Here is a 23,170-nt window from a genome sequence, read left to right as displayed (position 1 = left end):
ACTATCATATTTTGAAAATAATTCTGTACCCTAAGATGATCACAGTAGCCACACATATTTTTCTATTACTCTCTTAATTGTAATATTTTTATTTAAAATATTTATTTTTTTAGTTATAGGGGGGGCTTAACATCTTTATATTTTATTTTTATATGGTACTGAGGATCGAACCCAGTTCCTCATGCATGCTAGGCGAGTGCTGTACCACTGAGCCCCAGCCCCATCCCTTAATTGTATTATTTTTAATTTAAAGTCTTTGGCTCATCTGAGATTTACTTTGACCTAAAGAGTATGGTAATGATCCAAGTTCTTTACTCTCTCCTCCATCCCCAAATAGCTAACTGGTTATATCAATATCATGTGTTGATTAAAGTATTTGTAGTCCACTACTAGGCTACTTACCATTCTCATACATAATAGATTCTATTTCAAGGTTCTCAATCAAGTTCCCTTTTTCTCTGACTCTTCCTATGCTAGTATCATACTTTTAAATGACTTTAAATAACCTTCAGGTTTTTCCTGCGTTTTTTTGCTTATTAATTATTTTATTTATTTATTTTTTATTTTTTTATTGGTTGTTCAAAACATTACAAAGCTCTTGACATATCATATTTCATACAGTAGATTCAAGTGGGTTATGAACTCCCATTTTTACCCCAAATACAGATTGCAGAATCACATCGGTTACACATCCACATTTTTACATAATGCCATATTAGTAACTGTTGTATTCTGCTACCTTTCCTATCCTCTACTATCCCCCCTCCCCTCCCCTCCCATCTTCTCTCTCTACCTCATCTACTGTAATTCATTTCTCTCCTTCTTTTTTTTCCCATTCCACTCACAACCTCTTATATGTAATTTTGTATAACAATGAGGGTCTCCCTCCATTTCCATGCAGTTTCCCTTTTCTCTCCCTTTCCCTCCCACCTCATGGCTCTGTTTAATGTTAATCTTTTCCTCCTGCACTTCCTCCCTGCTCTGTTATTAGTTGCTCTCATTATATCAAAGAAGACATTTGGCATTTGTTTTTTAGGGATTGTCTAGCTTCATTAGCATAATCTGCTCTAATGCCATCCATTTCCCTGCAAATTCCATGATTTTGTCATTTTTTAGTGCTGCGTAATACTCCATGGTGTATAACTGCCACATTTTTTTTATCCATTCATCTATTGAAGGGCATCTGGGTTGGTTCCACAGTCTAGCTATTGTAAATTGTGCTGCTATGAACATGGATGTGGCAGTATCCCTGTAGTACGCTCTTTTAAGGTCTTCAGGGAATAATCCGAGAAGGGCAATAGCTGGGTCAAATGGTGGTTCCATTCCCAGCTTTCCCAGGAATCTCCATACTGCTTTCCAAATTGACCGCACCAATTTGCAGTCCCACCAGCAATGTACAAGTGTACCCTTTTCCCCACATCCTCGCCAGCACTTGTTGTTGTTTGACTTCCTAATAGCTGCCAATCTTACTGGAGTGAGATGGTATCTTAGGGTGGTTTTGATTTGCATTTCCTTTACTGCTAGAGATGGTGAGCATTTTTTCATGTACTTGTTGATTGATTGTATGTCCTCCTCTGAGAAGTGTCTGTTCAGGTCCTTGGCCCATTTGTTGACTGGGTTATTTGTTATCTTATTGTTTAATTTTTTGAGTTCTTTGTATACTCTGGATATTAGGGCTCTATCTGAAGTGTAATGAGTAAAAATTTGTTCCCATGATGTAGGCTCCCTATTTACCTCTCTTATTGTTTCTCTTGCTGAGAAAAAAACTTTTTAGTTTAAGTAAGTCCCATTTGTTGATTCTTGTTATTAACTCTTATGCAATGGGTGTCCTATTAAGGAATTTGGAGCCCGACCCCACAATATGTAGATCGGAGCCAACTTTGTCTTCTATCAGACACAGAGTCTCTGATTTGATATCAAGCTCCTTGATCCATTTTGAGTTAACTTTTGTGCATGGCAAGAGAAGGGGATTCAGTTTCATTTTGTTGCATATGGATTTCCAGTTTTCCCAGCACCATTTGTTGAAGATGCTATTCTTCCTCCATTGCATGCTTTTAGCCCCTTTATCAAATATAAGATAGATGTAACTTTGTGGATTAGTCTCTGTGTCCTCTATTCTGTACCATTGGTCCACCTGCCTGTTTTGGTACCAGTACCATGCTGTTTTTGTTACTATTGCTCTGTAGTATAGTTTGAAATCTGGTATTGCTATGCCACCTGATTCACACTTCCTGCTTAGAATTGCTTTTGCTATTCTGGGTCTTTTATTTTTCCATATGAATTTCATGATTGCTTTATCTATTTCTACAAGAAATGCCATTGGTATTTTGATTGGCATCGCATTAAACCTATAGAGAACTTTTGGTAATATCTCCATTTTGATGATGTTAGTTCTGCCTATCCATGAGCAGGGTATATTTTTCTTTTTTTTTTCTTTTTTTTTTTAAAGAGAGAGTGAGAGAGGAGAGAGAGAGAGAGAGAGAGAGAGAATTTTTTAAATATTTATTTTCTAGTTCTCGGCGGACACAACATCTTTGTTGGTATGTAGTGCTGAGGATCGAACCAGGGCCGCACGCATGCCAGGCAAGCGCGCTACCGCTTGAGCCACTTCCCCAGCCCAGAGCAGGGTATATTTTTCCATCTTCTAAGATCTTCTAATATTTCTCTCTTTAGGGTTCTGTAGTTTTCATTGTATAAATTGCCGATGTCTTGGGGGGCACCAGAATCAGGAGGCACCACAGCTTTGTAGGTTCAAACAGCAATTCTTTATTCCCGATCTCACACCAGCCTCCACACACGTTCAGGGGCAATTCCCAATATGTCCGATCCCAAATCCTACTCCACGAGGCTTTTTCCAAATCCCATTTTAATCTCACGAGAACTCAACGGGAACAAGCAGCAGGAACACCCTAATCCCAGCATCAATCTTCAACCTCAACTTCCCTAAAACTCCTATTGTCACGCCCTAAACCCAAGGACGGAGATACTTCCTGCAGGAATACACCCTAATCCTGGATCCACCCTGGTGATTGAGCAGGGTCACCTTTCTCAAACACACAAGCAAGGTCGCAGCAAATTTCCAAGGCAAGTCCATTTAACATGGGGTACACTGGCAAGGATTACGATGCGTCATATCTACTTGGTAATGGCCATCAGCAATAAATCTTTCACTTCCTTTGTTAGGTTGATTCCCAAGTATTTTATTTTTTTTTTTTGAGGATATTGTGAATGGGGTGTTTTTCCTCATTTCCATTTCAGAAGTTTTGTCGCTGATATACAGAAATGCCTTTGATTTATGCGTGTTGATCTTATATCCTGCCACTTTGCTGAATTCATTTATTAGTTCTAGTAGTTTCTTTGTAGACCCTTTTGGGTCTTCTAGGTATAGAATCATGTCGTCCGCAAATAGTGATAAATAAAGTTCTTCTTTTCCTATTTTTATGCCTTTAATTTCTTTCGTCTGTCTAATTGCTCTGGCCAGTGTTTCGAGAACTACATTGAATAGAAGTGGTGATAGAGGGCATCCCTGTCTTGTTCCAGATTTTAGAGGGAATGCCTTCAATTTTTCTCCATTCAGAATGATGCTAGCCTGAGGCTTAGCATAGATAGCTTTTACAATGTTGAGGTAAGTTCCTGTTATCCCTAGTTTTTCTAATGTTTTGAACATAAAGGGATGCTGTACTTTGTCGAATGCTTTTTCTGCGTCTATCAAGATGATCATATGGTTCTTATCTTTGAGTCTATTGATGTGGTGAATAACATTTATTGATTTCCATATATTGAACCATCCTTGCATCCCAGGGATGAATCCTACTTGATCATGGTGTACAATTTTTTTGATGTGTTTTGTATCCGATTCGCCAGAATTTTATTGAGGATTTTTGCATCTAGGTTCATTAGAGATATTGGTCTGTAGTTTTCTTTCTTTGAGGTGTCTTTGTCTGGTTTCGGAATCAGGGTGATGTTGGCCTCATAGAATGAATTTGGAAGAGCTCCCTCTTTTTCTATTTCCTGAAATAACTTGAAAAGTATTGGTATTAATTCTTCTTTAAAGGTTTTGTAAAACTCCGCTGTATACCCATCTGGTCCTGGGCTTTACTTGGTTGGTAGTCTTTTGATTGCTTCTTCTGTTTCATCCATTGATATTGGTCTGTTCAAATTGTGTGTATCCTCTTGACTCATTCTGGGCAAATCATATGACTTAAGAAATTTATCGATGTCTTCACTATCTTCTATTTTATTGGAATATAGGTTTTCAAAATAATTTCTAATTGTCTTCTGTATTTATGTAGCATCTGTTGTGATATTGCCTTTTTCATCCCGTATGTTAGTAATTTTAGTTCTCTCTCTTCTTCTCTTTGTTAGCATGGCTAAGGGTCTGTCGATCTTATTTATTTTTTCGAAGAACCAACTCTTAGTTTTGTCAATTTTTTCAATAGTTTCTTTTGTTTCAATTTCATTGATTTCCTCTCTGATTTTAATTATTTCTTGCCTTCTGCTACATTTGCTGTTGTTTTGCTCTTCCTTTTCTAGGGCTTTGAGATGAAGTGTGAGCTCATTTATTTGTTGGTTTTTTCTTTTTTTGAGGAATGACCTCCAGGCGATGAATTTCCCTCTTAAAACTGCTTTCATTGTGTCCCATAGATTCCGATATGTTGTGTCTGTATTTTCATCTATCTCTAAGAATTTTTTTATTTCCTCCTTTATGTCTTCTGTAACCCATTTATCATTCAATAACATATTGTTCATTTTCCATGTGATGTAGGATTTTTCCTTCCTTCTTTTATCAGTGATTTCCAGTTTCATTCCGTTATGATCAGATAAAATGCATGGTATTATCTCCACCCCTTTATATTTACTGAGGGTTGCCCTATGGCATAATATATGGTCTATTTTTGAGAAAGATCCATGTGCTACTGAGAAAAAAGTATATCCACTTGATGATGGTTGATATATTCTATATATGTCAGTTAAGTCTAGGTTATTGATTGTGATATTGAGTTATATAGTTTCTTTATTCAACTTTTGTTTGGAGGATCTGTCCAATGGTGAGAGAGGTGTGTTGAAGTCACCCATAATTATTGTGTTGTGGTCTATTTGATTCTTGAACTTGAGGAGAGTTTGTTTTATGAACATAGCAGCACCCTTATTTGGTGCATAAATATTGATAATTGTTATGTCTTGTTGGTGAATGGTTCCTTTTAACATTATATAATGTCCTTCCTTATCCCTTTTGATTAACTTAGTCTTGAAGTCGATTTTATTCAATATGAGGATGGCCACCCTTGCTTGCTTATGAGGACCGTGTGCGTGGTATATTTTTTCCCAACCTTTCACCTTCAGCCTGTGTATGTCTTTTCCAATCAGATGTGTCTCCTAGAGGCAGCATATTGTTGGATTTGTTTTTTTAATCCATGTTACCAGCCTATGTCGCATTATTGGAGAGTTTAAGCCATTAACGTTTAGAGTTACTATTGATATATGGTTTGTACTTCCAGCCATGTTTGATTATTTATCTTTTTTTTAAATTTAGTTTGTTTCTCCATGATTAGCTTTCTCCCCACCCTCTGTCTTTACTGAGGTACTTCCCACTCTTGGTTTTGGTTATTGTTTTTCATTTCTTCCTCGTGTAGTGTTTTGATCAAGATGCATTGCAGTGCTGGTTTTCTGGCTGCAGATTCTTTAACTTTTGTTTATCATGAAAGATTTTATTTCGTTGTTGTACTGAAGCTAAATTTTGCTGGATACAAAATTCTTGGTTGGCATCCATTGTCTTTCAGTGTTTGAAATCTGTTGTTCCAGGATCTTCTCACTTTCAGCTTCTGTGATGAAAAATCCATTGTTAACCTTATTGGTTTACCCCAAATGTAATCTGCCTCCTTTCTCTTGTAGCTTTTAATATTTTCTCTTTGTTCTGTATATTGGAGATCTTCATAACAATGTGTCTTGGCATTGGTCTACTGTGATTTTGTATGCTCGGTGTCCTGTATGCATCGACAATTTGTATATACGTTTCCTTTTTTATTTCTGGAAAGTTTTCTATAATTATTTCATTCAGTAGGTTGCTCATTCCCTTGGTTTGAACCTCTATAGCTTCCTCTATCCCGATGACTCTTAAGTTTGGTTTTTTTATGTTATCCCATATCTCTTGGATGTTTTTTTCGTGATTTTTTACCAGCCTTTCTGAGTTGGCTAGACTCTTTTCAAGATGATATATTTTGTCTTCATTATCTGACATTCTGGCTTCTACTTGCTCCACTCTGTTAGTGATACTCTCATTTAAGTTTTTAATTTGGTTTATAGTTTCCTTCATTTCTAGAATTATTGTTTGATTTTTTTTATAATCTCTATCTCCTGATAAAGATGCTTATTTGCTTCTTTTATCTGTTTATGTAATTCATTTTCAATGTGCTCTTTCACTGTTTGAATTTGCTGTCTCATATCCTCTTTAAGATTCCATTCCATTTGTCTAAGGTATTCCTTGAGTTCTTTATTTGGCCATTTTTCTGATGGCTCTAGGTCCTCCTGAATATTTAGGCTGTCCTGCATTGTTTGTACTCCTTTTCTTCCTTGCTTTTTCATGCTGCTCATGTTACTTCTTATTCTGTTTGACTGCTGAGTTACTGTTTACTCCTATAAATTTATTTGATGCTGTCGCCGCCAGTTTCAATGAAGTTATCTCCTCTGCCACATTCTGGTGACATCAGTTCTCTGCCATGGTGGTATCCCATGCAAATGGCAACAGTTCGTTCCCTTTGCCGGGTGACCAATGCAACGGGTGGGTCCTGACTGGCTCTCCCAAGCCCCGTTTCAATCCTGTGGCCACTGCCTATGAAGGCTCGGTTGGAATTAACCTCCGCAGGTTCAGAAGGGCTGACCAGTTGTTTCAGCGGGATCGTTTAGTGCTGAGTCACAGGGGTTTGTCTGCGAGACGCAGGCGAACGGAAGCTTGAATTCAGCCGATCCAGGCTCAGTGTGTGTTCTGAGAGGCCCAGACTGTTCGCCCCAGATCCACGTCAGCTCAGCATTGCCTAGTGATCCTGAGCAAAAAGCATTTAGACGGTTTACGACTCCCTATGCCCGCGCAGCTGAAGAGGTCAGAGACTTGATCTCTCCACGCCCGCTGCCATGTTGGATCTCTCCTCCTGTGTGTTATTGATGGCATTTGGCAAAGGTTAGTAAGTGGAAATGGAAGGCAGATTGGAAAGTGAAGTCAGTATTAGGGGTCTTTATCCAGAATTTTCCCCTTCTTTTATGAACTTGAAGCTTAATGGGGTTTGGAAAGAAACTGGGGAAAGAATGTCTCTACCTGAAATATATATGGAATAGGCTGATTTTCTGTGACCTTTGTTTGAGAATGATTAGGCAAAATAAACCTAGGTCTCATGGAGAAGAACTTGAAATCCATTTCTCAGAGTTTCATTACTCCCATTGATGATCTCAGCCATGGAGTCTCTGGGATCCCATTTATCATTCGTGAGCTCTTTTTTTCTTATGTGGCTTTGTCTTTTTCCAACCCATCATACTCTGCCTTCTTACAGATTGGAGCCAAACATGGTGTTATATATTTGATCACAAACTACGGCTACCTACATATGTATGATTTAGAGTCTGCTGTGTGCATCTACATGAACCGTATTAGCGCTGACACAATCTTTGTAACTGTTCCACATGAACTAACCTCTGGGATTATTGTGGTCAACAAAAAAGGACAGGTATGTAACTCTGAGGTTTAATTTCCCACCTTTTCCCTTCAGTAAGGACTAGAGCTTTGTGATCAGGTGTAGTTAACTCCTGTTATTAAACTTATACCCATGTCTGCCTTCTCCTTCACATCATCATTTCCTCTCTTCAGCCAGCACCATTCCTAACACAACATTGATTCTGAGAGGAGAGCCACTGCTTCCTGTGTGAAGCATCTGCCAGTGGAGCAGAAGTTCTAATATGCACCGCATACATCTTTATACCAAGCACCTGTTAGTTGGAGAAGGTTGAAAAAGCAGATACTATGCTGTTGAAGTTAACCTTTCTGAACCAAAGTTAAAAAGAGAAGAAAATCAATTTTTAAAAAATTACCTTAAAAGAAAAATTGTAAGGAGTACTCATCAGTGAAAATCAAGCAAGTCATTTTGGCCTAGATCTGAACACATCATTATGATCAGTGCCTGTATGACTTTACATTTTCATAGTATTTTGAACAGCTGCATAGAATCCCATGCTATCACTTTGCTGGGTGATTCTACTTTGTTACCATTAAGAACCTGGCTCCTTTGCATCTTTTTATGTTAGGACCAAGATCACAAGCATGCTCAACCTGAGTCTGGGAATTTGGCAAACATTACAGTGTCATGAGGGAATGTGACAGACTGTGTGTATGGGGCATTTCTCCAGGGGAACTGGTCTCACTTGGTGGGTTCTTATAGGTGCTGTCAGTTTGTGTTGAGGAAGAAAACATTGTGAATTATGCAATCAATGTGCTTCAGAATCCAGACCTGGGTCTGCGTTTGGCTGTTCGTAGTAACCTGCCAGGGGCAGAGGAGTTATTTGTGAGAAAATTCAGTACCTCCTTTGCACAGGGGAACTATGCTGAAGCCGCCAAAGTAGCAGCATCTGCACCAAAGGTAATGAAACTTGAACACTGTATGCCATTCTGAAGTTTTAGGACCCAACCTTGAGGGTAAAATAAAACATGAAAGCATTTCACTACACTATCGGAATATATTAGTGTTACGTTAGTGTGCTTTTTGATTATTTTAAATGTTTTACTAATGGCATAGCAATAATGGAAACAGACAAAATTTTGCTCCACCATTTTATTCTTTATTGTTTTTCTGTTATTGCTGTGTTCATAAATATTTCTTACCCAGAATCTTAGCTCAGGTACAGTTTTGTATTTTGGTGACTTGAATTTTTCACTGATACTACCTAATCATTAAATATAAAATTATAAAAAATAGGGTAACTATACCTATTTTATTTAGTGACAGTCCTATTCTGGACTTTCTTCACTCTTCTAGAGAATAATAGTTTGGTTTATTTCCTTAGGATACATTGTCCTGGGACTGGATTTAATTCTGAGTAAATAAAGGTTTTCAAGTTACTTCTCCTCTAAGGATTTCTTCCTGTCTTCCAAGTGGATTTGAAGAAACCATTTTATTTTTTAATACCTTTATTTTATTTATTTATTTTTATGTGGTGCTGAGGATCAAACCCAGGACTCACATGTGCTAGGCAAGTACTCTACCACTGAGCCACAATTCCAGCTCCTAAACAAACCATTTCTAATGGGACTGAAAGTTTTTTAAATTTGAGTGAGTGTAGAACTTCAAGACCAAGTTAGAGGCCTAATTCTCACTGTAGCCTGGTAGGGTACAAGTAAGATCCAAAATGTGACGTTGCCCTAGGACTTAGACCCACTCTACTTAGTTATTGATGGAGGTAGAAGCAGTAACTTTAGTAGAGGAATTTTTGTCCATGTCAAGTCACTGTAGAATTCCATTGGCAAAAATTTGTTTTATATGAGCAAATTGAGTGAAGGGATGCCCTGTGATTACAAGTAAGCTATATTTTGTTATCAGGGAATTCTACGTACCAGTGATACAGTCCAGAAGTTCCAAAGTATACCTGCCCAGCCTGGCCAAGCCTCTCCTTTGCTCCAGTACTTTGGAATCCTGCTTGACCAGGGTCAGCTCAATAAACTTGAATCTTTAGAGCTTTGCCGGCCAGTTCTTCAGCAGGGGCGCAAGCAACTCTTAGAGAAGTGGCTGAAAGAAGATAAGGTGAAATCACAACCCCAAAATAGTTTGAAAAATGGGTTGCAGCTGCCCTGCTTCTCCAATCCTAATGTTGTCTTGTCTTTTGGCATGTACAGCTAGAGTGTTCAGAGGAACTGGGAGATTTGGTCAAAACTGCTGACCCTATACTGGCTCTGAGTGTGTACCTTCGGGCAAATGTACCAAGCAAAGTTATCCAGTGTTTTGCAGAAACAGGCCAATTCCAAAAAATTGTGCTGTATTCCAAAAAGGTAATACATGTTTCATCATCACTGCACAGATAATCCATGTGCAGGTGGGTGGTTGCCAATTGTGTCATTTATAAAATGCCTTCTATGTGGGATGAGTGCTCTGGTGTACAACAGTTATCAGTACTGCTGTTAGCATCTGGCATTCATTAATATTAATAATATTTTATTATTAACTTTTTTATTTTCCTGTCTTATTTTACAGTCAGAAGCTTTCTTATAATTTTTATCTTTCTCTCACTACTTCTCCATCCTTCTTCCCCCTGTACCATCTGTGTGTCAAATCAGTGTTTGTGGGGTTTCAGATCCTATCCCCATGTGGTCAAAATTGTCAGCACTTGCTAGTGCTGTGCCTGCACACCAACCTGGGTTATTTCTCTGTGGTCCATGTTGTTTTTTTAGTTAATTGCATCTCATATACATGGGATCAGTTTTCACTTAATTGGACATTTTATTTGGCAAAGGAGTGGTACATATACATGCTAATGTTGATAGTCATTTTTTTATAAACAAAAACTAGAGGATAAACTTCTTTTTTTAATGCCTAGATTTTTACCTACTTTTCCTGATTGGTGTTCCCTCACTTACAGGTTGGTTATATCCCAGACTGGATCTCTTTGCTGAGGAGTGTGATGAGGATCAGTCCAGAACAGGGTCTGCAGTTTTCCCAAATGCTAGTGCAGGATGAGGAGCCATTGGCCAACATTAACCAGGTGAACATGGGTTGTTTGAGATATTTTAGGACTTTTTGTAGCCATCAAGAAGATTCCCTTTCATTTGGCTTTCTTTTATCACAATTCAGTGATTTTCTTGGTTTGTTCTTATTCTTTTAGTTTTAAAAAAATCTAATACACTAGGAGAGCTTGTCTTTATTATTTGAATACTTGTCATTCAAGTATTGACAATATTTATTGATTTGTGTGTCAAACTGAGAGGATTTTGTTTCCTTTTGTTGGGATTAGTAATAGGATGTGAGGATGTTATTTAAGAATGGTAGCCCTCCATCCCTTATTCCATTCCATTACTACCCGATTATTTCTTTCTGACAAATAACCTGAACCCCACCCAAGTACAATGGAAAGTGCAGACAAGTCACCTGACTTGCATATTCTGGGTGCCTAATTGCCCTGAGTTGTAGTATAACTTACTTAATATTCAGGTATAAACACATTTCAAATCACCTTCAGTAAAATACATTCAAGAAGTGTGTAATAAAGCAGAACAGTAAAACCAACAACCTATCTAGAAATGATATGTACAATTATAATTGGATTTGTGCATCTGGGAATCTGCAGATATTTTGGAGATCATGAAATAAGGGGTTTGAGCCAAATTTACTTAGATCTCAATGGGAAAGAAGTGTCTAGGTGAAATCTTGATTACATTTCATATTTTAAAAACTTTTTTAAAAATATAAACTTTTGGGCTGGGGCTGTAGCTGAGTTGGTAGAGTCCTTTCCTGTCATATGTGGGGCCCTGGGTTCAATCCTCAGCACTACATAAAAATAAAATTAAAATATTGTGTCCATCTACTATAAAAATATTTATATATATATATGTATATATATATACATATATATACATATATATATATACACACACATACACACACACACACACACACACACACACACACACTTTTTCCAGGCATGGCAGTGCATGCTTGTAATCCCAAAGGACTTGGGAAGCTGATGCAGGAAGATTGCCAAGCAACTTAGTGATACCCTGTCTCAAAAAAAAAAAAAAAAAAAAAGCTAGGGGATGTTACATAGTGGTTAAGTGCCTCTGGATTCATCCCTAGTACCAAAAAAAAAAATCCAAGTATATATATTTCCTCTTATACTTTAAGTATGAAAAAGTTACACAGTTGCTAAATTTATTACCTATATTTCACCTCTTATTAAGTTTTATTAATTGTTTTAAATTAATATTTGTTTAACTGTAATAAGTGTCTAAGTAAATGTGCATTTTCCCACTTGTGCCTGAATAACATAATGATAGTGAATGGGCTATACCCCAGATATTAGCTTCCTTTACAATTTTTTAAAATTTTTTAGTTGTGGATGGACACAATATTTTTGTTTCATTTATTTATTTTTATGTGGTGCTAAGGATTGAATCCCGTGCCTCACTTGCTAGACAAGTGCTCTACCACTGACTAAAGTCCCAGCCCCAATTCCTTTACAATTTGATTAACATTATTTGGATCACTTCAGATTCTGGGGGCTCCCATGTATTATAAAGACAACTGCCTTTAATCCACTCTATTAAAATGGCCTGTTGTTGAGTATAATGTAGGTGATATAATTTCACAAAATTACCCTTGGGTTAATAATATGAATTATTTGAATTTCAGAAATATAAGAAAATGCAAAGGAAGGGACTAATCACTGAATTTTTAAATGAGATTCTATCTCAAAAACTGTTTCAATAGGAAAATTAAACAGTTCCTTCTCTGAGTGAAAACATGGCTTGGATCTTTGCAGATTGTGGACGTTTTCATGGAAAACAGTTTAATTCAGCAGTGTACTTCCTTCTTGCTGGACATCTTGAAGAATGATCACCCAGCTGAGGGGCACCTCCAGACCCAGCTGTTGGAAATGAATGTGATCCATGCACCCCAGGCAAGTGACATCTCTAGACTAGTAACAAGGGGCAGGGTACCTGCTGTGCCTCTGTATTGGATGTACAGACCTGAGCACAGAGGTTTTGAACTGGGTTATACTTGTTCCAGATGTTTATTTTTATGCTTCTCAGTAGGCAAAAAATCGTTTTCCTCCAAGGTTTTTCAGGAAATCAGGGTACAGAACATTCAAGGAAACAGTTACAACTGGGAATATAATTTCTTCCTTTCTTTCCTTTTTCATTGTGGTAAAATATGCATAACAAAGTTTACTATTTTTAAGGTTTTTTTAGTTTTATTGATTTTATTTTTTTAAATACACAATAACGGAATGAATTACAGTTCTTATTACACATATAAACCACAATTTTTCATATCTGTTTATATATAAAGTATGTTGACACCCAATTCAAGTCTTTATACATGTACTTTGGATATTGATGTCCATCACATTTCACCGCCCTTGCTAATACCCTGCCCCCTCCCTTTCCCTCTCACAGGTCTTCCCTATCTAGAATTCATCTAATCCTCCCATGCTCCCCCCACCCTACCCCACTATGAGTCAGCCTCATTATATCAGAGAAAACATTTGACATTTGTTTTTTGGAGATTGGCTAACTTCACTTAGCATTATCTTCTGCAACGCCATCCATTTACCTGCAAATGCCATGATTTTATTCTCTTTTAATGCCGAGTAAAATTCCATTGTTTATATATGTCACATGTTTTTATCCATTCATCCATTAAAGGGCATCTAGGTTGGCTCCACAGTTAGCTATTATGAATTGTGCTATTATAAACATTGATGTATCTGTGAACCTGTCGTATGCTGTTTTTACATCCTTTGGGTATAGTCCGAGGAGAGGGATAGCTGGGTCAAATGGTGGTTCCATTCCCAGATTTCCAAGGAATCTCCAAACTGCTTTCCATATTGGCTGTACCAATTTGCAGTCCCACCAGCAATGTATGAGTGTATCTTTTTCCCCACATCCTCACCAACACTTATTGTTGTTTGCTTTCATAATAGCTGCCATTCTGACTGGAGTGAGATGATATCTTAGAGTAGTTTTTTTAATATTTATTTTTTACTTATAGGTGGACACATATATTTATTTTATTTTATTTTTTTATGAGGTGCTGAGGATCGAACCCAGGGCCTCACAGGTGCTAGGCAAGCACTCTACCTCTGAGCCCTTAGAGTAGTTTTGATATACATTTCTCTGATTGCAAGAGATGATGAGCATTTTTTCATATATTGTTGATTGATTATATATCTTCTTCTGAAGAGTGTCTGTTCAGGTCCTTGGCCCATTTGTCAATTGGGTTATTTGGGTTTTTTTGTGCTTAGCTTTGAAAATGTCAGACCAATATCTCTCATGAACATAGATACAAAAATTCTCAATAAAATTCTGGCAAATCTAATACAAAAACATATCAAAAAGATTGTGCACCATGATCAAGTAGGATTCATCCCAGGGATGCAAGGTTGATTCAACATACAAAAATTAATGAAGGTAATTCATCACATCAGTAGACTTAAAGATAAGAATCATATGATCATCTCAATAGATGCATAAAAAGCATTTGACAAAATACAGCACCCCTTTGTGTTCAAAACACTAGAAAAACTAGGAATAACAGGAACATATCTCAACACCGTAAAGGCTATCTATGCTAAGCCTCAGGCCAACATCATTCTAAATGGAGAAAAATTGAAGGCATTCCCTCTGAAAACTGGAATAAGACAGGGATGTCCTCTTTCACCACTTCTATTCAACATAGTTCTTGAAACACTGGCCAGAGCAATTAGATGAAAAAAATCAAAGGGTTATGTATAGAAAAAGAAGACCTTAAATTAGCATTATTTGCTGATAATATGATTCTATACCTAGAAGACCCAAAAACTCCACCAGAAAACTTCTAGAACTAGTAAATGAATTCAGCAAAGTAGCAGGATATAAAATCAATACCCATAGATCAAAGGCATTTCTGTATATCAGTGACAAAGCCTCTAAGAAGGATGAGGAAAACTATCCCATTCACAGTAATCTAAAAAAAAAAAATAAGATACTTGGGAATCAACTTAGTGAAATAGGTGAAAAATCTATACAATGAAAACTACAGAACCCTAAAAGAGAAATCAAAGAAGACCTTAGAAGATGGAAAGATCTACCTTGCTCTTGGATAGGCAGAATTAATGTTATCAAAATGACCATACTACCAAAAGCACTATACAGATTTAATGGAATTCTGATCAAAATCCCGATGGTATTCCTCATAGAAATAGTAAAAGCAATCATGAAATTCATCTGTAAAAATAAGAGACCCAGGATAGCTAAAGTAATCCTTAGCAGGAAGAGTGAAGCAGGTGACATTGGTATACCAGACCTTAAACTATAGTACAGAGCAATAGTAATAAAAACAGCATGGTATTGGCACCAAAACAGACTGGTAGACCAGTGGTACAGAATAGAGGACACAGAGACTAACCCATAAAATTACAATTATCTTATATTAGACAAAGGTGCCAAAAACATGCACTGGAGAAAAGATAGCATCTTCAACAAATGATGCTGGGAAAACTGGAAATCCATGTGCAACAAAATGAAATTAAATCCCTATCTCTCACCATGCACAAAACGTAACTCAAAATGGATCAAGGACCTAGGAATTAGACCAGAGACTCTGTCTAATAGAAGAAAAAGTAGGTCCCAATCTTCATTATGTGGGATTAGGCCCCAACTTCCTTAATAAGACTCCTGTGGCACAAGAATTAAAACCAAGAATCAATAAATGGGATGGAATCAAACTAAAAAGTTTCTTCTCGGCAAAAGAAACAATCTGTGAGGTGAACAGAGAGCCCACATCTTGGGAGCAAATTTTTACCCCTCACAAATCAGAACTCTAATCTACCATTTTAGGTTTTTAAATGTGCAATTCAATGATGTTAAGGAGATTCATAGAGCTGGATGTGGTGGTACATGTCTATAATCCCAGCTACTCAGGAGGCTGAGTTAGGAGGATCATAAGTTCAAACCCAGCCTGAGCAAATCAGTGAAACCCTGTCTCAAAATAAAATAAAAAGGGCTGGGACTGGGGATGTGGCTCAAGCAGTAGTGTGCTTGCCTGGCATGCGCGCGGCGCTGGGTTCCATCCTCAGCACCACATACAAATAAAGATGTTATGTCCACCAAAAACTAAAAAATAAATATTAAAAAAATTCTCTCTCGAAAGAAAGAAAGAAAGAAAGAAAGAAAGAAAGAAAGAAAGAAAGAAAGAAAGAAAGAAAGAAAGAAAGAAAATAAAAAGGGCTGGGTATGTGCTAAGTTCAGTGCTAAGTTCAGTCCCCAGTACTGAAAAAAAAAAAAGGAGAGGACATTCACAAAATTGTGCAACCAACATCAGTATATATTTTTATCATCCCAAAAGGGAACTGCCTCTAGCAGCCATCATTCTGCTTTCTATCTCTATGAAATCGCCTATTCTATATAGTTCATACAAATGAAATCATAAAATATTTGTCCTTTTGTCTTTTTTCTTTTTAATATTTTATCCATGTTATATCATGTGTTGTAAATTCATTTAAATTCCATTGTTAAGGCTACATAATATATTCCATATTATATGTATACTACATTTTATTTATCCTTTCATCTGTTGATGGACACTGGGTTGTTTCCACATTCTGGCTGTTATGAATAATACTGCTTTGAACATGAATGTACAAGTATCTCTTCAAGACCTGGCTTTCAATCTTTTTGAATATACTCCTAAACGTGGAATTGCTAGATCATATTGTAATTCTGCATTTAATTTCTTGAGGAACCACTGAGCTGTATTCCAAGAGGCTTCAGCATTTTATATTTCTGTCAGCAACACAAAAGTGTTCCAATTTCTCTGTCCTTTCCAACACTTTTTTCCTTTTATTCATTTATTTTTAAAATAACCACCATCTTAATGGGTGCAGTGGTATCTCACTGTGACTGGGGCATCATTTCTTAATCTGAAAGATGGGGGCATATGATCAAATCACATGTATTGCTATTTTCGGTTAAATTTGGAGATAAATGCATAGTGCAGAAATTGGAGATAAATACATGACATAGAGGATTTAATGTAAACCTGTTTGACCAAGGTTGTATGAGAAGTTCACTTTGTTCATTACTTATTTGTCTTCTGATTTGTTTTTCTTCAATAATCACATAATATTTTGAAATTTGGAATTAACATGCTTTATTCTATTACCTTAGTTTATCCAAATCCACAAGTCAGCTACTAAGTGTATCCATCATATCCCGCCTTTAAGAAATAAAATTGGGGGCTGGGGATGTGGCTCAAGCGGTAGCAAGCTCGCCTGGCATGCGTGCGGCCCAGGTTCGATCCTCAGCACCACATACAAAAAAAAACAAAAGATGTTGTGCCCGCCAATAACTAAAAAATAAAAATTAAAACTCTCCCTCTCTCTCTCTCTCTCTCTCTCTCTCTCTCTCTCTCTCTCTCTCTCTCTCTCTCTCTCTCTCTCTCCCTAAAAAAAAAAAAAGAAAAAAAAGAAATAAAATTGGTAATTTACTATTTGATGTATTTGAACTCTCATGACTTGGTGATTATGCATAAAGAATTTTAGTAAATAGAAACCAAACAACACTCAGAAACTCAGCAAACAGACCCCAAAGAGTACCCACACTGTAAGGGATGAGCTGACTACTAGGCATAGTACTAAAGGCTTGGGCCACAGTGCTTGAAACAGTGAGGCAGTCTTCTTTGGATGATGAGCACTGGGTGATGCTTTCTGTCTTTGCTTATCTATCTAAGCTCTCTAAAACACAGTTTCTCTGATAAAGGGGAGATATTGAAAAACAAGAGGATAGTTATGCCAAAATAAAAGAAAAAAAAGGATAGAGGGAAGGCAGGTATCAGGTATTCAAAAACTCTCCTCTCAGGACTTGGTTTGATCCTTTATTCTGTAGGAACACAGAGTGTGCATAACCCTTGAGCAGTGTGGTATAGACTGTATGTAGTCACTGTGCATGCATCTAGTCCTCTATTGGGTTTGTGTTCCACATCCTAGAAGGGATGAAAAAGAGTGTGCTGAGCTGCAGGTGAAGGCACCCAGGAGTACAACTTGTCAAGACTAACTACTGGTTAGAGACACTGGTAAGATCACTCAGAAAGGCAACAAAGTTGCTGTGTTGACATATCCATTTTAGTCTAGAGAGTACTAAAAATCATAAACCTCATCAAAATTCTTTCTAGGTGGCATGTACTAGCTACTCAGGAGGCTGAGGCAGGAAGGTTGCTTAAACCCAAAAGTTCAGGGCCAGCCTGGGAAACATAACAGGACTTCACCTCTTAAACCTCTAATACTTATTCCAAACCATATCTGTAACCCTATCTACATCATCCTCTCCATCCCCCTCTCTCTAGCTCTGACCTCTAATCACTTGACCCTATCCCAACACCAAACCTAAACTATGAAACCTAAACCATTATACTATAACCCTGTAACATATACACTAACCAATAACAACTAGTGCTAACAACAACCCTAATTCCCAAACTATAACCCTAGCCATATCCTATATCCTATACCTTATAACCAACCTAATCTCCACCCCAACCACATGCAACTCTAACGACCTCATCTTTACCTTCAACCACTTCCCAAACCTAACCAATTACTTCTAACTCCACACCCAATCTACATCTTGAAATAAAGGACCTTATCTCTTTATAAAAAATAACTCTAAGAGTATTTATTGTTTTAAGTTCCACTCCTAATTCTGCCTTTAATTCAATAGAGAAGTCTAGTAAACAAATTGGATTTGTTACTTTCAGATCTAATTCTGACTCATCTGAGAATTAAAAGAAGGTGTGGTAGAATTGAGCCCTTCCACTGATCTTGCTATAGAAAACCCTATAAAAATGTAATTGCTGAACCCAACTACTATGTATAACCATAAAGCTCTAATAAAAAAAATATAATTGCTGAAAAACTGCAACAGGATCCTGGACTAATTCCAATAATAGTGTTTTATGGAGTCTCAGTATTTCTTACATGTCTGACTCCAGCCTATCAGAGCTCTAGCTGTCCTTCAAGTCATCTTTTGCACAAGGCCCTATTTTCCCATGTTGCAGAACTAGGCCTGGCTCACAACATGGGAAAATAGAGCCTTGAGCAAAAGATGACTTGAAGGACAGCTAGAGCTCTGATAGGGAGCCACTAACACTGCAGCTACCATGGAAGCATGGATATAAGCACTGGTTCCTGAGCTACACACTACCCTGGGGGGGAGGGGAGGGTACAATTGATCAGCTGCTATTTAAAATTTACTGCCATCAATCAGGTTTTCTTACTGAAGTTGATATTTCACAGGTTGCAGATGCCATCCTTGGAAATCAGATGTTTACACATTATGATCGAATCCATATTGCCCAGCTTTGTGAGAAGGCAGGCCTTCTGCAACGCGCGCTGGAGCACTACAGTGACATCAATGACATCAAGAGGGCTGTAGTCCACACCCATCTTCTCAATCCTGAGGTACAGTGCACCACTGGGCACTCCCCTTGTTACTGGTGCCTATATGGTCATTCATATCACATGCTCCCAAATGTGTCCTGTGGGTGGTTTGTGGGACCAGGCATGAACCTGTCGTGCTTTACTGTACGCACAATCCTCACCTGCCCATCAACATGTCTGGGGTCCATGTCATCTTTCTTTCACCTTTGAGTTATTCTAATAACAGGAATAATGATAACATTTTAACATTGACAACCTAGCAAGACTGTCTGAATCATCAGTAAAAACTAAAAGAGCTACTGTGTTCCAATTACAGAATAGTTTTAGAATCAACTGTAGGATATACTAGGATAAACAGTTTAGGTCAGGGTTTTATCCTAAATTTATTCCTTGCTCCCACTTTTTACCATGATAGATAGGTGCTTTTTGGTCTTATTAAGTGAGAATTCTTTACACTTTTGACATTTAGGGTGGGGATGGGAATGATCCAGTTATTTAGTAACATTTACAACTCTTCCTTGTTCTCAGTGGCTTGTCAATTTCTTTGGTTCCTTGTTGGTGGAGGATTCCATGGAGTGTCTACATGCCATGTTGTCTGCTAACATCAGACAAAACCTTCAGCTGTGTGTACAGGTGGCTTCTAAGTACCATGAACAGCTGGGCACACAGTCCTTGGTAGAGCTTTTTGAATCCTTCAAGAGTTATGAAGGTAAATCATGCAGCCCTGGGCAGACCCTGCCTTATGATGACACCTGTCTTATGTGTTGCTGTTCACTCATGCAACATAGAAGAGTCTTCCTGTAAAGCTAGGCAGGATGCAATTCTGACTGCCTTACATGTTCAGTCAAGAGCAGAATATTACTTTTCTCTCAGGGGTATACTCAACTTATGTAACCTTTTTGGTATTTTCAAAGAAAAAAAGCAAGTTGGTTGGCAGTGGGATGGGGGTACTTATAATTCCCCTAATATCCTTGAAGTCTTTGTAGAACTTTGTATCTCCATGTAGGATAGCCTAGTGCAGAATTCATGTGAAATTCTGTAATTGTGGTTCTGGGTACCAGTGAAAGGGCCTGGTATCTGGTCTGAGCAGCCCTGACAAGGCAACTCTTTTGTCCTCTTCCAAGTGAAAGCCCACAGTAGAGGGTCCATCACTTTGGTGTTACCTTGTTGATTGCAGATGAGGCCTATCTGGTTGCCATCCTTTGCCCTTTTGTGGTAATTTCACCAAAAGAATTCCAGGAAGGGTAGCTTTGTTGGGTTCAGGCTGGGGGCCTGACTAGATGTTTTAGAGAGATGGCAAGGCACACAAACTTTACATAGATGAAGAAGTCTGAGTAGGTCTGAAGAGTCGAGCAGGGTCGTTGTGGGTGGGGTGATCAAGAGAAGGTGAGCAATTGCCAAAGAGAAGACAAATGAATGTTAGGAGGGTAAACATGAAACAGTCTCTATTTATAGGCCTCTTCTACTTCCTGGGCTCAATTGTGAACTTTAGCCAAGACCCAGATGTGCATTTGAAGTACATTCAGGCTGCCTGCAAGACAGGGCAGATCAAGGAGGTGGAGAGAATATGCCGCGAGAGCAGCTACTATAACCCAGATCGGGTGAAGAATTTCCTAAAGGTATGTCCAGGCATGCCTTCCCTGACAAGCTGCTTTCATGGGTGATAGACCTGGCCAGAAGTCCTAAGAAGTACTAAGCTGAGTTTGTCTTGCCTTTATTCCCTTAGCACCCAGTGACAAATCTCTACTTTATGATGGTCTAATATTCTTAGAGGACTCCACTCATCATTAAGAAAACCCTTTGAAGGAGAAAGAAACTAGAGGCTGTCCAGCTCTAGTTATCCATCATGCAGGTGGCAGGAGTTAATTCATCACTGCATTTTATTTCAGCAGCATCCCAACTGCACCCCTGTTGGTTATGTGTGGTAAAGCTGCAATAACAAATAGACCAGTCAGTGTTAGAGGCATAAAGAACAATTAGCCAACTGGGCTTGGTGACAACACCTGTAATCCCGGCAACTCAGAAGCTGAGGCAGGAGAATCACAAATTTGAGGCCAGCTTCATCAACTTAGCAAGGCCCTAAGCAACTCAGTGATATCCTGTCAAAAAATTTAAAAGGTTGGGAATGTCTTTCAGTGGTTAAGCACCTCTGGGTTCAATCCCTTGTGCTGAAAAATAAATAAAAGAACAAAACAAGAAGTCTATTTCTCATGCAACAGTCCTGGATAGCCATGAGTTTGAGTGATATGGCTTTCCATGCCACCATCCTTTGAAGGACTGGCATATAACTGTTTTGCCATCTTCAGTACTTTGCCTTGGATATTGCCTTCCCTGCCAATTGGTGGAAGGGAAGAATACAGAGTAGTTTCATTGGTGGCTTTTATGGCTAAGTTCTGAAGGTCGCAGGTAACACTTTGGTTCATGTTCCCTTGAAGGAAATGAGGTTATGTGACCTCACCTGAAACTCTAGGGAGCCTGGGAAAGGTGATCTAGGTGTGGGTCCAAACAAAGATTAATGTGATTATGGTGGCCTATTGATTCTCCTGATAAACTATTGTTTAGGAACTGAGTGTGAGTGTGTGAACAGCTCCCCCACTACCTCACCCCACTAGGCTGGCATTTCCTTGGGTTGTGACTTTATTGCAGATGAACTATTCTTTTTTGGAGGGGGTGTTTAGGGATGAAATCAAGGGCACTTGACCACTTAGCCACATCCTCAGCCCTATTTTTTGTATTTTATTTAGAGACAGGATCTCACTGAGTTGCTGAGGCTAGCTTTGAACTTTCGATCCTCCTGCCTCAGCCTCCCAAGCCACTGGAATTATAGGCATGCGCCACCACATCCAGCAATTGCAAATGAACTATTCTGGTGGGCAGCCTGATCTATGTTGGGTTTCCACATAATGAGCTGCTTGTCTCAACCCAAAAGATGTTTGGATTTGCATAAATTTGGAAAGTTATTGTCAAATTAGCAGAGATCTCTTGTCTTTAGCCAAATACTATTACCTTCCCCCTACTTATTTCCCAAAACAAACACTACATTCTCGCAATGTAAATGCCTTAAATGTCAGCCTATCTAGAGCAAAATCTCCTTGTACATTCCCTGCAGGATCACTGTTGCACAGGCTAGGGCTGACTCTGTGGGGTCCCTCACTGTCTGACCTATTCTCTTCTCTCTATCCCTCAGGAGGCTAAGCTCACAGACCAGCTCCCCCTCATCATTGTGTGTGACCGCTTTGACTTTGTGCATGACCTTGTCCTGTATTTATACCACAACAACCTGCAGAAGTACATTGAGATCTACGTTCAGAAGGTACCATTCAGAGGGACACTGCGGACTCCCAGGGTGACACCTAGATGCCTTTAGGCCTCAGACAGTGATAATAGTCTACACCTCAGAGGCTGCCTCTTGACTCCTGAACATTTTAGAAATTTCACTTTGAAGGGTAGTGTATTAGTTTGCTCAGGCTGCCAGAATAGAGTACCATAGATTGAGCAGCTTAAACAACAGAAATTTATTTATCACAGTTTCTGGAGGCTGAAAGTCCAAGCCCAAGGTATTGGCTGAGTTGGTTTCTAGTAAGGGCTCTTTTCCAGGCCTGCAGATAGCTACCTCAGCACTGCATCCTCACATGGTCTTTCCTTTGTGCACATGCATTTCTTATAAGGACACCAGTCCTATTGGATTAGGGCCCCATCCTCAACATTAATTACCTCTTTATTTATTTATTTCTCCCCCCTAGCTGTACATAGTGTAGAGTTGCACCAGTAGTATAACCATACATGACATTAATTACTCTTTAAAGGCCCTGTCTCGGGCTGAGGATGTGACTCAAGCGGTAGCACGCTTGCCTGGCATGCGTGCGGCCCAGGTTCGATCCTCAGCACCACATACAAACAAAGATGTTGTGTCCGCCGAGAATTAAAAAAGAAATAAATATTAAAAAAATTCTGTCTCTCTAAAGGCCCTGTCCCTAAATTCAGTCTTAACATGGATAGGGCTTTGACA

The 23,170-nt window shown here is 38.5% G+C and overlaps 1 protein-coding gene across 4 annotated transcripts in view; it reads left to right on the top strand.

Annotated features, from left to right (window-relative positions):
- The window catches only part of Cltcl1 (clathrin heavy chain like 1), a 103,938-nt gene that overhangs the window by 36,693 nt on the left and 44,075 nt on the right, over positions 1-23,170 (top strand). For 3 of the 4 annotated variants that reach the window (XM_077796170.1, XM_077796173.1, XM_077796172.1), the window contains exons 6-15: positions 7,542-7,715; positions 8,424-8,621; positions 9,579-9,779; positions 9,872-10,024; positions 10,612-10,734; positions 12,508-12,645; positions 19,018-19,182; positions 19,690-19,870; positions 20,617-20,780; positions 22,349-22,474. In XM_077796170.1, coding sequence (XP_077652296.1) covers positions 7,542-7,715; positions 8,424-8,621; positions 9,579-9,779; positions 9,872-10,024; positions 10,612-10,734; positions 12,508-12,645; positions 19,018-19,182; positions 19,690-19,870; positions 20,617-20,780; positions 22,349-22,474 — 1,623 coding nt within the window. The remainder of the gene's footprint in view (positions 1-7,541; positions 7,716-8,423; positions 8,622-9,578; positions 9,780-9,871; positions 10,025-10,611; positions 10,735-12,507; positions 12,646-19,017; positions 19,183-19,689; positions 19,871-20,616; positions 20,781-22,348; positions 22,475-23,170) is intronic. The other variant, XM_077796171.1, reaches the window with a different exon arrangement.

The sequence above is a fragment of the Urocitellus parryii genome, chromosome 3 (assembly GCF_045843805.1).
Source record: "Urocitellus parryii isolate mUroPar1 chromosome 3, mUroPar1.hap1, whole genome shotgun sequence".
Taxonomy (NCBI): domain Eukaryota; kingdom Metazoa; phylum Chordata; class Mammalia; order Rodentia; family Sciuridae; genus Urocitellus; species Urocitellus parryii.
Note: the sequence above shows the minus strand (reverse complement) of the source record. Positions and strands in the feature narration are given on the sequence as shown.